This window comes from Sus scrofa, chromosome 13, assembly GCF_054392235.1.
Source record: "Sus scrofa isolate SSC_HxYL_T2T_F1_AM1 chromosome 13, Sscrofa_HxYL_maternal_Yorkshire_Landrace_v2.0, whole genome shotgun sequence".
Classification (NCBI taxonomy): domain Eukaryota; kingdom Metazoa; phylum Chordata; class Mammalia; order Artiodactyla; family Suidae; genus Sus; species Sus scrofa.
The window spans coordinates 154,400,587-154,414,839 of NC_139395.1; the positions used below are offsets into that span (position 1 = coordinate 154,400,587).

General features: G+C 37.1%; 1 protein-coding gene across 2 annotated transcripts in view; it reads left to right on the plus strand.

Moving 5' to 3' along the window:
- Positions 1–12,595, plus strand: part of RABL3 (RAB, member of RAS oncogene family like 3) — a 44,354-nt gene extending 31,759 nt beyond the window's left edge. Inside the window, exons 5-8 of one of the 2 annotated variants that reach the window (XM_021070305.2) lie at positions 1,613–1,763; positions 6,193–6,264; positions 9,177–9,215; positions 9,786–12,595. In XM_021070305.2, coding sequence (XP_020925964.1) covers positions 1,613–1,763; positions 6,193–6,264; positions 9,177–9,215; positions 9,786–9,851 — 328 coding nt within the window. In that variant the 3' untranslated portion in view covers positions 9,852–12,595. The remainder of the gene's footprint in view (positions 1–1,612; positions 1,764–6,192; positions 6,265–9,176; positions 9,216–9,785) is intronic. The other variant, XR_014824712.1, reaches the window with a different exon arrangement.
- The last annotated feature ends 1,658 nt before the right edge of the window (positions 12,596–14,253 follow it).

Here is a 14,253-nt window from a genome sequence, read left to right on the forward strand (position 1 = left end):
ATTTGCATCTCTCTTATAATCAGCGATGTTGAGCATTTTCTCATGTGTTTGTTGGCCATCTGTATATCTTCTTTGGAGAAATGTCTATTCAGGTCTTTTGCCCATTTTTCCATTGATTGATTGGTTTTTTTGCTGTTGAGTTGTATAAGTTGCTTATATATTCTAGAGATTAAGCCCTTGTCAGTTGCATCATTTGAAACTATTTTCTCCCATTCTGTAAGTTGTCTTTTTGTTTTCTTTTGGGTTTCCTTTGCTGTGCAAAAGCTTTTCAGTTTGATGAGGTCCCATGGGTTTATTTTTGCTCTAATTTCTATTGCTTTGGGAGACTGACCTGAGAAAATATTCCAAAATTTTATTTTCTAATAAAGCAAATTTCAGTTTTGGATTATGTCTTCTAAGTCAACATTGATGTTGGTAAGAAGAATCAAAGGCTTTATCAAATTATTATTGACTTTGATGCAGTAATTAGAATACTAATATTTTTATGAAATGGGAGGTTACATAGTTCAAAACAGTTGTGTTCCAAGACTAAACAGTAATTGAGGCTCTGTAAGACTATTGAGAAGAGCAAGAAGATTTGGTAATTTTGCACACATACACACACACATGATTTCGATTACTCAAAGAGAAAGAAAAGTAATATTAAAAGAAGGAAAAAAGCTATTCTCCCCTGGTTTGTATTAACTGGATTATGCAATATTGATTTACCGTCATAAGGTGTTTGCAACCAGATTTTGCTGGCTGTTATAAATTGAGCTTTTAATATGTCAGAAATCCAAGTCTATTTTATTATATGTGACTAGCATTTGTATTAGTTGAGCAAAATTAGGTTCTATGTTTCTTTCATCAGTAGAAAGACAGTGACTCAGGCCACTAACCCTAAATGATTCTTATTGCCTGTCCTGTGTCTTCCACAGCTCCCATGTCAAGACAAAAAAAAAAAAAAAAAAAAAAAAAAAGAAAGGCATTTTATACTTAATTCTTACCTTTCTATTCATTTTGCATTTCAGCTGTTTCTTTACCTTTCCATTTGTTGAATCCATCTTTCCCCAGGCTGTAGCATCACCTATGGTTGATTTATTATGGCCTTCAACATTCCTATTTTTTTTTCTGAAATGATCTATTTTTCTTTATTACTCATAGACAGAAATATGTATAATGCTTATGTATGCCCACAAGGTACCCAGAAGTTTGACATTTTCCCCTCTGGCAAAAGATGTGGGTGCTATGCTAGATTCCTGGGTTTTCTGTCCACTGAGGTTTGAATCCACTCTGCATCTACCCAGAAAGATTCCTGAGCTGTTAGCCTTAGAAGACAGAGCTTTGGGAGAAGTCAAATCAAGCTACTTTAATATACCTGGTGGGTACCCAGTTTATTTGAATAATCTACAGAGACCCATAGGGCAAATTTTGAATGGTTGAATTAATAGTTGGAACTCAATAGATGGTGAGGACTGATTGAAAAATGAACAAGTAGGTGCAAGAAATTGAGAGAAAGGTAGGTTTATAGGTGATGGATGAGCAAGAGTCAATAAAATAGTATAAGCTAGTTGCATTTAAATATTACCATCAGAAAAGTAAAATCTGTTCATTTCTTCATTATTTATCACAGGGATTATGACCGGGAACAGTTTGCTGATAACCAAATCCCACTGTTGGTAATAGGGACTAAACTGGATCAGATTCATGAAACCAAGCGCCATGAAGTTTTAACTAGGACTGCTTTCCTGGCTGAGGATTTCAATGCAGAAGAGATTAATTTGGTGTGTATTTTCACTAATGCATGTTTGTATTGTTATCAGGTAAAGGCAAAACCAAAGGCTTCACAAGTTACATAGTCTCACAGAAAAAGCTTTACATTTGAAATCAGGCATTGGAGTTCTGGTCCCAAAAGTAGTGAAGATGGGAGCCAACATAGTCTCTGAGATGGGCACAGTCACTTCAGCCTCCTCATGTGCTCATCTGTTGGAATGTTCGAACTTTGTTCTATGAAGAATGTAGATCATAGACTTTTTCTTAAAAAGATTTTTAAAAATCACACCAAAGTCAAAATAATTATGGTGACAAAGAAGGGTCACTTACACTGTACATTGATTATTCTTGCTTTAGCAAAAAGCCTCCTAGCTTCTCAAGCTACAGAATTTACCTTAAAGAGCAAATAGATAAACAAGAAAGTTACTAACTGTAAACTAAGAATGCTTTGTAAGCATTTGTTTATATAAACTTACGTGTATACAGTGGACTGAGTCCCTTCCTGAGATATTTAGCTCAACCAGAACTGGATGTTAAAAAGGCTAAGGGAAGTTCTCATATAAGCCAGTTAGTTTTGCCTGGAGAATGATCCTGGCCCAGCAGCTCCAGTCATGGTTTATATGCCATTGTTCACAAGTAGGATTTCTGCAGCAATACCAGTGCAGTGGTATTCCAGACATGGTGGTGTCGTTTAATAAATGACTAACATTTATTAAGCACTATTCTAGTTCTTTATGTACATTATCTCACATACATCATCATCACATCAGTCCTATAAAGTAGGTACTATAAGTACCTCCATTTTAAAAACAAAGTCTAGAAGCAGAAAGAGGTAACCAGGCCAAGGTTACACAGGTCAAACCAGGCACTCTGATTCCAGAGCCTATGCTCTACAGTTCCGCCTATTTTCCACTTAGTTATCCTTCAACTAACATTTAGAATCTTGGAGCTGAAAGAATTGTTAGAAATCACCTAGATCGTCAGTTACCCAAACCTTACTACATGTTCACATTACCAACGATACTTGTGAAAATCTTTGAATAAATGTCCCACAACTGGAGCTTTTTATTCATGAAGTCTAACAGAAGGACCAGGATTCTGTAATTTTAAGTAATGACTAGGTGACTCTGATGTCCCTTCTCTGTGAATCAACATTTGTGAACGCTGCTTGATTCAACCCACCTCTACCCCCATAACAGGTAGCTTCTGCCTGCCACTCCATTGTTTTTTCCATTCTTCTGCCTGCCACTCCATTGTTTTTTCCATTCTACCTGCAGTGGATGTGCCTTGTTTTTCTTAGCTGCCACTATGGAATATTCAGCCTAAATGCCCCCAGGTAGTCAGCACTGGACCATCATATTCAGGGGATTCCTGTTATGTAGAATATATAATATCCTTGTTGAAGAAGTACTGAGATTACTTTGTTTGGATATTATTTCCAAAGGGAAATTTACCACTGGATATGCTTAATTTGCTCCAGCAATTACTTTTAATGTATTTTAGAATGTATCTGTTTCTAGTGCCTGTGGATTTCTGTGGTAATCACTTAGATATGTGATTTTCCTATTTTACTTGCAAAAGCAGGGCCATCTTTTAATTGTTAACAAGATGTAAATGTTCTCAAATGGTAGTACTTTGGCACACACAGTCTCCACAGCGTTCACATACAACATACTTATCGCCTTTTATCAGTATACACCTTCAAGAACACAGCAGAAACAACAAGAGGTTCTTGAGGGTGCAGGGAAAAAATGAGGAGGAAAATTAGATAAGTGATTTCAAAGAGATGGCAGTCAAAAAGACTCAGCAAGTAAATATAAAGTCTCCAGTGAATACTGATGTAACAGTATTGCTTACTGTACAAATTTACTTAAAATTATAAAAAAGTAAGAACATAACTATATATACATCAAAGATAGACTTAGGGAGCTCCTGCTGTGGCACAGCTGGTTCAGGATCTGGCTTTGTCTCTGAAGTGGCAAGGGTTCAATCCCTGGCCAGGTGCAATGGGTTAAGAATTTACTGTTGCCACAGCTGTGGTGTAGGTCAAAGCTGTGGTTCAGATTCGATCCCTGGCCCAGGAACTTCCACGTGCCACAGGTACAGCCGAAGAAGAGAAAAAGTGAAAGAATCAGGAGTTCCCGTCGCGGTTCAGTGGTTAATGAATCTGACTAGGAACCATGAGGTTTCGGGTTCAATCCCTGGCCTCGCTCAGTGGGTTAGGGATCCAGTGTTGCCATGAACAGTGGTGTAGGTCAAAGACGTGGCTTAGATCCAGTGTTGCTGTGGCCCTGGTGTAGGCTGGCGACTACGGCTGGATTAGACCCCTAGCCTGGGAACCTCCATATGCTGCAGGTGTAGCCTTAGAAAAGACCAAAAAAAAAAAAAAAAAGAAAGAAAAAAAAGAAAAAGAATCAAAGTTGTCTGGTACCTGAAAAAAAAGGCAAATTGTTTGAATTATAAACAGGAAGGAGATTACATATTTTTTTAAATCCTATTGGGATTATTGTGTCTAGCACAAATTTTTCTCTATTACATTTATGTCAAAGTGATCATTTTGAAGCATCTTCCCTAGTTAATATTTCTTTCTCAGACAAACATTTAGAACTATTAATTTTCAGACTTTGCCCTCAGCCATGGTCAAATAGCAGATAGCTCTTTTGGCTCTAAAATTCTCATCCTAAAATCATAGGTTTTCTTTAGTCTTGTCAACCTGAAATTGTGGAGACCTAAAATTAAGTTTGGGGGAGGTTTTATTTGTTTGCTGTTTAATTTTTATTTGGTAATTTAGCTCTATTTGGAATCATCTCGGAAGTCTTTTGACATTCTGATGACTGTGTAATCAATATGTTTTGTAACAGATATCACATCTAACACTCATCTACGGTTTGCCTTTTATATGCTCCAACCACTGTATAAATGTGTTCAAACATGATTTCAAATATAGCAATTTACACAATAATGTTTCAGTCTATTTAATCCATATAAGATAATATAGAATTATCTTTTATTATGTTAGGTGCTTTGGGTCTGAAAATTCAATCTGATGGCATTTTCTTGGGATAAAGAAAGAAGGGAACTAGTATTTTGGTACCTGCCATGTGTACCAGACATGCATTATCTCATTTAATTTTCACAAAAATCCCATAGGATAAGTATTGCTCTCCTCATTTCACAAATGAGTAAAAGTTTAACTTTAAAGGTTTAGTAACCTAACTGGTGTCACACAATCTAGCGGTGTTGGGATAGATAGTCAGATTCAGAGCTTGCTGGCTTCAAAGACCTCTGATTTTTCTTGTACTCTGTAATCTTTGAAAAGTTGTAGTCTCTTTTTTGTATATGGTTTTTGAAAATGTAGGTTCTGGCCAAAATTCAAAATGTGAGCCTTGAAATGTTGTATATGAATAAAATAGGTGGTTATTAACAAAATGCATTGGAAAGGAATCATGGGGGCTAAGAGATTACAATCAGAATAAATGCAACAACCATAATTTCAGTGATTTCCTAGGGGACACAGACGATCCATAACTGAAAAGAAAATACCATCCTTGGAAAGGAGCCTATATGATGCACTCATGGTTTGGCCTTACGTGGCATTTGAGATAAAAATCAAAGTACTCAGTCTCTTGACATGGTAAAGGCAATTCAACATTGGAATTCCAAGAAAAGGATAGTAAACTTTTTAAGGTCTTTACTAATCATTGCACTATACTAGTCACTTCATTGTAGTGTTCCAGATTCTTTTGTCTCTTCAGAGCCCCATTTTTTTGTTTTCTGAAATCCTAGTAGTAATGTATCTATTATTTATTATTATATAATTATCATTAAAAAAATACTTAATGTTATTTTTAAATAAACTATTGCTTATCTATTGTTTATTATTATCAAAAAATATATCTATTGTTTATTACTTTTTAGTGGCCTACCAAGAGATGTAGTACCTTGCATTCAGTGAGTGAAAAAATCTTTGGCAACTGTTCTGTTTGTTTTTTGCTCCTCTTACTCCTATTTTCATGCTTCCTACTATTCTTAAGAACTGCATAGTACTTACATTAGTTGAGCCCTGGTAACTAGTACTAAAAAGTGAAGTATTATCTATTTTTAACGGCTCTTATATCTGCTTTTCAAGGTAAATGTAGGTAGGTCACCTAATTAGTGTCTTGGTTTTCTTAGTAGGAAGATATTAGCAATCCAGTCTTCCTTTATGAATTATCTGATGATGAATACATTGGTTCAGTGTCCTCCAAAGTCGCCAAAATAACAAAGTCTTTATCACTTTCCTCTTTGCTCTGTGCATCATAATTTGAAATTACTTGAATATTTTATGAGAATATTATGCCCAGTATTTTACTATAAAAATGTGCAAGAGGAGCAGTAATGACTAACAAAGAACTTATGTTTCCTAATGTTTAATTGTGGATTTTCTGTTTTATCCTCTAGGATTGCACAAATCCACGGTACTTAGCTGCAGGTTCTTCCAATGCTGTCAAGCTCAGTAGGTTTTTTGATAAGGTAATGGCTTCAGTTAAGTTATTTTTAAACTTAATTTGTATATTATGAGAATTTAAAGTCCTCATAGAGTGCGTTGTCCTTTTATTCCTTCATCCTGAACGTCACAACCTGAGTAATACTTGTTTTGATCACTCTTATCTGTTGGTATAATTGCTCAAGGCCTGCTGACGTGTTTATTCTGTCACCAGTGTTCTCTAAGCAAAGGATGAAAGCTATTGGATTCAAATGGGATTTTTAAAGATACCCAACTCCCCTCCTTAAAACAATTTATGTTTCCATATTTTCTAGTTCTTTCTGTACTTATTCCCTATTCCCTCAGCCGCCACAAAAGGCACTAAATTGAGGAGATTCTACTTAAAGCCCTGAGTTCTTTTTGCTCTTCCAGCTATTAATATTCCCCACATGAATGTTACTATTACTTTTAAGGTTCTATCATCTTCTTGATTTTATAATTCTCCCTGTCAGAAACCTTTGCTTTCCAGTTATTGACTTTTACCAGCATCATCATATTCTCCTGAGCTGGAATGAAAATGTAGAATGACTCAGCATACTGGTAAATTAGAGCACTTTTCGTCTTTCCTTCACAAGGCCATACAGCTACACAATATTGACCAAGTTTAAATTGTTTGCCCAGTGTTGACACATTGCATAGTAAAATAGGATGTTTTCTGTATTACTGTTGAAAAAGATTGATTTCTGTATTATAGTTCCTTTTACAAATAATGTCCCAAGAAACATATTTCCTTCCTCATAGCTCTTCTTTATGAATCGTTTTCCTTCTAGGTATTCAGAGATCTAGTATTTGGCTTTTTTGTCCAATAGGTCAGCATAAGATAAGGCCCACGCTCCCCCCCCTCCCCCACTCCCGTAATATTAGACCACTGGGAAATTTTTGTTTTATTGCAGAACTTCCCGACTGGTGTGTGGGAAAAAAAGTGTGCTGAGACGATGATCCCCTCAGTTCTTAGAGCAGCCAGAGTCCCTTTGACTGGCTCTTCCATTTACCCCAGTGTGCCATGACACAAAATATTAGCATTTTCTAAATGTATCATGACATGAAAAATGGTAGGAAGTGCTATATACGGAACCAGATTTTTCTCTCCACATTGTTTTTAAACTTAAACTATAGGAATTTCCATTTGCTTTAGACCCATGGCCACCATCTGTATCCCCAAAGGGCAGCATCTTGTAAGATCTGTGTCTGACATGGAAAGATCCCACAATATATTCTTTATAATGTTTTAATTTTCAAGTTTAAAAAATAAAATGTGATAAGTTACATCCTAGAGAAATAATAGGTTATGGACTGGTGTGATCCAAGTTGTCAGCAAGACTTTATTGAAAAAAGAAAGAAAATTAGAGGAAACTTGGTTTTAAGAAGAGAGCAAGATTTGATAAGAGAACATTGCAAGTTGAGGGCAGGGAATTATAAGCAAAAGCAAAAAGGATTTCTCTCTTCGTTGCCTAATTCACAACAAAAGGTAGGTGGATTAGGGCATTGGCCAGACCTCCAGACTGAGGTGACTGCCTCAAACCAAGGGACTTGGCAGCTAAATTTCACCCAGTTTTCTCTACATCATGTCTTCAAGAATTTAAAGATTTCTTTTCTAAGAGATAAACTTATTCTCTCCCACACTCCCTTCACTAATAATAGTTCCTCCCCACTCAAGAATAATAGGATTTTTGTGTACTACCCTGGAGAGAGGAAAGAGAATCGGTCCTGTCATGGTTTTTGCGGGTCAAGTATTTTAGATGGATACTATTCATGAACCAGCTTTTCTACCTCTGGGACTAGTGACCATAACTTTACCCTGGATCTCTTGTGGCTAAAAGTGGCCCAGCCAAAGTCTCCAAGATAGTAAGAATCCAGGTGATACAGCTGTCAGGCCAATGAGAGCAAGCTGGTGCAGACCTGGAAGAAGATGCTCTGCTTTATTCAGAGGAAATCCTAGCTTCACAATTCTTGATCCTAATGTCCTAGAGTTAATCTCCAGCTAATCTGTATTCTAATCTGATGAACTTTTCTTACAGCTCTGTGTAAAGAAATTAATACTGCCTCTGCCACCATTGCAGTTCCTCGGGTGTTAGAACAGAATTCATTATTTTTAAAAATGTTTTTCATCACATGAAAATGTGGTGCTCTTAAATTCATTATATTAGAACATATATTTTGAAGGCTTCTTTTCTGTTGTAGTTACGGATTTGTACAGATACGTCCCTGCCTTACCTCATTTCTCCTACTGACCAAATATAGACAGTTGTGAAACTTCAGAATTAAGTGTGCAGGTTAAGTCCATAAAAAGAAGTTAATTGACTGCTTTTGATGCTATGTCATCTGTCTCCATTAAGGACCTACAGAATTTATCACTATGTTTATTAGAAGGATGTGGCAGATTACTGCATTATATAGACTCCTCTTTAAAGAATAGCTATGCTGTTGTGGTAGTAAAAATGCTTTGCCTTTATTCTGTTTGGTACCTTTTGGGACTGACTGCTAGGAAACTTTGAGCCAAATTTACTGATTATTTAGTCATTTTTGTTTGTTCATTTATTATTTAACCTATCATTAATGCTTTTTGGAATGAGGCAAACTTTTCTAGAAATACTCCCACAATCCAGATCTCATTAGCATCAGATTTAGTTCACTGTACTACATGTCTACTCTTGATGCGTGCACACCTTTTTTTTTTCCCCACACTCATAGCATATGGAAGTTCATGAGCCAGGGATTGAATCCAAGCCACAACTACAGGCTATGCCATAGTTGCGGCAAGGCCAGATCCTAAAGCCACTGTTGCCACAGCAAGGAACTCCAAGCGAACACCTTTTAGTGCCATGAGTGGCCGTTGGAGTTAACTACTTTTTCAAGGTATATGTGCTAAGCCTTTAAAATCTTTATTTGTTTCTCATAGGTCATAGAGAAGAGATACTTTTTAAGAGATGGTAATCAGGTCTGTATCTATCTTTTCTTTATAAAATCATTCTTAAATTTGGAGAGAGAATTGATTGATTTGAAGTTAATTTCCAAGTTTATTTTCGAAGTGGCTTTTTTAACGTGGGAGGGAAATCCTTTTCAAGCACAAACAACTGACTTTCTTCTGTCCTGTTAAATATAAAAGAAAGAAATCAGAGCAAGAGAAAACAAGGGTCTAAGAAACAAAACTCCAGAGATAAGGCTATGTTATAAAATAACAGAAGAATGTAATTTGCTTGAGACTCCAAAGGTCTATAAAAATGCACATAATTCATATAAAAGTCCAATAGGTGAATATTAGGGGATTATCCTCTCTAATTTAGATGACACTATCACCTATTGGTTGGCAAGTGTTTTTCATTTTGGTAGAATTTATTTTTGTTACTTAGTCTGCTGTGATTTTCTGAGTAAAACCTCAGAAAGATAGTTCTTTAAAGAATGAGAGCCCAACCTACAGAAACAGAAAATAAGGGGAAAAAATTAAAGGCTGTTAGCATTTGAACTTTGTCTGCTTGAATCCGAATGTGATTATCTTTCTTGCCTACAGATTCCAGGCTTTCCTGATCGAAAAAGGTTTGGAGGAGGAACATTAAAGAGCTTACATTATGACTGAATTACACTCATCCTTTGGAAGAGGAAGCAATTGGTGACAGTTTTTCACAGCGTTCTCCTTGCTGTTTCGATTATTCCTGTCCCAGCCTTTTAGCAAAATCATCTTAAAATGCTACCCTTCAGCCTCGCCGTTTAATGGAAAACTGAAAGAAAGTGACAGCGTGGGAGGTCCAAACTTTGTCCCCATTCTCTCTGTTCCTCACCTTTTTGTCCCTTTTTATAGATTATATAAAAGCCTTGTGGAAATATGAGATGTTGTCAAAATGATGCAGTAAATGAGCAGTGACAGAATGCTGCAGAGAAAATTTACTCTTGCTTAGAACTGGAGGGGTTTTATGGGTCTGTAATTTTCCCACACTCCTTGCTGAAGACTTAATTAAGTACTACAAAAATGTATCTCTATTGTTTTACCTTCTTGAGGGGAAAGGTTATGTTAACCAGCCCTGAGTTGTCCACCCCAAACAATCTCTGTCATTTTCCAAGAAGCAAAATGCTGTTATTTAATTGTCTCCACCTTCATCACACACAAGGATGCCTAATAATAGCAACCCGTGTCTTTCTCTCCTCTCCTTTGCAAATGGCTCAGTGGCTGGAAGAGGCGGGCTAATAGCTGGAGTTAAATATGAATAGATTAATAATACATAGAGAACAGCAGTACCAGAAAAGAAGACTTCTGCAAGAAACTGACAGCTCACTAAATCCTTCACTCTTTAGGTTACAGCTGTCTGCATCCCCTTACTGTTTTCTTTTTGGAAATAGGTAGGATGAAATCGCAGACCTGCATAAGAACAGCAAGTGAGATTTACAGCCTCTTCAATTTTTTTTTTTTTTTGAAGGAAAAGTCAACTCCTAAAATGCCTTTTGACTATAGTCCATAAACTGAGAGTATTATTTGTTGTGTCAACAATGTATTTATGGAGAAAAGTAAAAATAAGTTCCACAGCAATACATTTACATGAATTATGGACTAGTATTCTTGGATGTCATAATCCAAAGTTTTTGGGGGGTGGTGTGTGTGTACATGCATAATTGTTCATCACTTTTTTTACCCATCTTCTTTGCTTGTATAATTCCCTTTGCCCCAGTTCTTTGTTAATGTATAAACCTGTTTTACAAAAACTGTAATTTGCTGCCTTATTCAACAACACCTTTTCACACATATTCTCTCTCTGGCTCTGGCACGTCTCTGCACTCCTGATTTTGCTCCATATTAAAATATAATAAGTACAGTTTGGGCTTCTCATTTTAAAACTAGGGAAAAAACACTAAATTCTCTCTATTTCATACTTTGGAAATGAAGGTATGCTTAAAGAGGGCATTAAAATAACGATATTAGACTGAGCTTTGAGAAGGGCAGCCTTGGGAATTCGGAAAAGGATTTCATCAGCTAGAATACTCTCTGGTCTTTCTTCACATCCTCGCCCACAAGAGTTAGCCCGGATTTCTTTTTTGACATAAAGGAGAGCTATGCAAATCAGGATCTGTATGTGGAATTTGGCACAAGTATGTTGTGACAAAGGCTGTGCAGTTAGGAAGTAGAAACCAAATTCATACACAAAGATCTAAACCAGCTGAAGCTGTTTGTATTCCTCTTTAAAAAAAAATAAATCAATAACCCTTTCCTTCCCTCTTTCTTTTAATTAGAAAAAAAAGATGTATTTTTTTAATTTTGTCCATTTTTAAAATATAAAAGTAACCTATTACTGCTGGGTTTAGGGTCAACTTTGAAAAATTGACAATACTCAATTCCATTTCCTCTTGCTGTCAGGCTTGACTCCTGAATTATCGTTTTCTAAGAAAAAAAGTAAGTTTTAATAATCTAAGGTAAGTTTGTCTCAAGTATTAGTAGCAGCAAAATAAGGTTGTTTGCCAAAATGAATGTTATTAGCCAGAGTACTTCAAAAATAATCTTTTGAAGCATAATCTTTGCTAAGACTTCCTGAGACCTGCTCATAAACATTGCTTTTAGATAATAAGTGTAAATACCAGATACTTTCTAAACAGTATTAAATAAATCTTTTTTTTTTTTTTTTTGGTCTTTTAAGGGCCTCACCCGTGGCATATGGAAGTTCCCAGGCAAGGAGTCACATTGGCTGCAACCTATGCCACAGTAACAGCAATGTGGGATCTGAGCCATATCTGTGACCTACACCACAGGTCATGGCAATGCTGGATCCTTAACCCACTAAGCAAGACCAGGGATTGAACCTGCAACCTCATGGATACTAGTCGGGCTTGTTACCGCTGAGCCATGACAAGTACTCCTAATTTTCTTACTTTCTTGATGGAACAAATTGCTAGCAATAGAGAAAGTTGGTTTATTTTTTGTTCCTATTGTGATTCAAATGTCTAACCAATGTCCCTACTCATTGTAGAGGCAACCAGATGTGAAGATATATGACCAGTCATTTGTCTCTCAGATCTCTTAGTTGGAATCCACTAAGAATTTGGGTTGGTGCTGTGAGAATTAACATATGTCTTTTCTATCAAAGGAAGCCTTGGTTACTCCATTTTGTTCCTACTTTGTCTGAGACAGCCTCCTCCACCACCCCCACAATTTTTCCCTCTTCTCCCAATAATAGTTTGTTTCAAATTAGTCAACCAAGAAGAATGTGCGCCCTGAACTGACCAATGGGAAGGGGACACATGTACCACCTGCGTTAGGGATAAATAGTGGTGTTCCTTCTTTGTGTGCGCTTTTTGAGCACTTGCGCCCTTCTGCAGAAGTAAAGAGCCTTGTCAAGATCTCCCCGTGTTCATGTGTCTTACTTTCCAACACTGACATCCAAGCCAGGGTCACTTGTCCCCAATGGTACGCTAAGGGCTCTAAGGAGAGAGCTGCTTCCAAAGGGTTGTGTTGTATCAGCTTTACTCGGGTTCTCAGAAGTCTCCAAACTTGAGGCATCTGTGATGTAATCCAGGTGCCTTAACACTGCTATCTATTCTGAAAATGGCTACATAGAACTGATGTGCTGGCCCATCCAACTGAGATGAAGAGCTCCTAACTGCTGCCATAATCAGAGTTTTGAGTCTTCGTTCCAATAGTGTGTGCTTTGATACCCAGCCTAGGCAGGGCCTTGTATGGGTATCTAAATGTTGGTTTAATTAAAATTTTTAAAGCACAGGTAGCATCTATTTTAAGAAGCTTGAAGTCCTAAGAGGATGTCTGCATTAATTTAACACCTTTTAAAATTCAAAGGAGGATACTCTTTTTGGGAAAAGAAGAGAAGGAAATAAAAAATTCATTTCTCTGTAGTCCCAAAGCTGAGTTAAATCACTGTGGTAGAAGGGTCCCAGAAAATCTAGCCCTGGGGGAACCCTGAGCCTCACAGATTCCACAGTATGTTTCCCTGATGCAGAATTAGAGTTGGAACCTGCCTGGGTTGCTCCATAGGATAGGAAAGGGATCCAACTTTGATTTACAATTAATCATCACCTCCATTTAAAGACTTAAAGCAATGGCTTTCAGACTCAAAAGCACAAGAATAGTCCTCTGAAGTGCTTGTTTAAAATGCAGATTCCAAGGATTTCGTCTGCCCCCCTTGCCCAATTTGTATCTGGGATAGGGCCAGGATTTTGTATTTTTAGCAGGCAAAGCAGATGATTTTTGTTGCAGGTAGTTCAGGATCCACCCTTTGAGAAAGATAGACTCCTGTTCAAAAAGTAGGAAATATATGGATTGTAGACTCTGCTTTACGGCACCATTATAGCAGAGTTCATCGAAGTTCACCTTTGGCCCCCCTCTACATGATCACCCCTTAATAAATTAAGCCACTCCTCCCTCTCAAGCTACATATGCCACAGCAATCATTATGTGATAGTCATATCCTCTATTGGCAAAACAGGAAATATTCTTGGAAGCATCCGTCCTGAAGTCCTCCATCCTCTAACTGCATCCTGGAGTGATTGCGCTCTAGGCCCATCACTTGTCCTTCACTTTACCTTCTAGCAATCCCCAGCTTCCTAGATGTAATGTTTTCCTCTTTCTTGGTGTGGATTATTGGTTATCCATCTGGGATGGGTACAAGTATCTCTTCTAAGAGGTATGTGGGCACAGGGAGTTTTAAAGAGAATCACTTTCCAGATCATTAATTCCCATATGAATATGTCTTTGTTAAGATTGCGCTCCTTGTGATGCAGCTCAATGCTAGTTCTCATTTCCCACCTGTACCTTTACAATCGCCCTCTTCCAACAACAGAAAAGGAGCATCTCACTAGTAATGCAATAGAAATATGGTATATTGCTCCAGGCTGGAAATATCTTCAGGATGCCCACCAAAGGACAATTCTAAGTATTGGTTTTATATAAGGATTTTGTCTGTTGACTCCTCATAATTAAAAAAAAAAAAGTTGGGGTTCCCATTGTGGCACAGCAGAAATGAATCCGACTAGTAACCATGAGG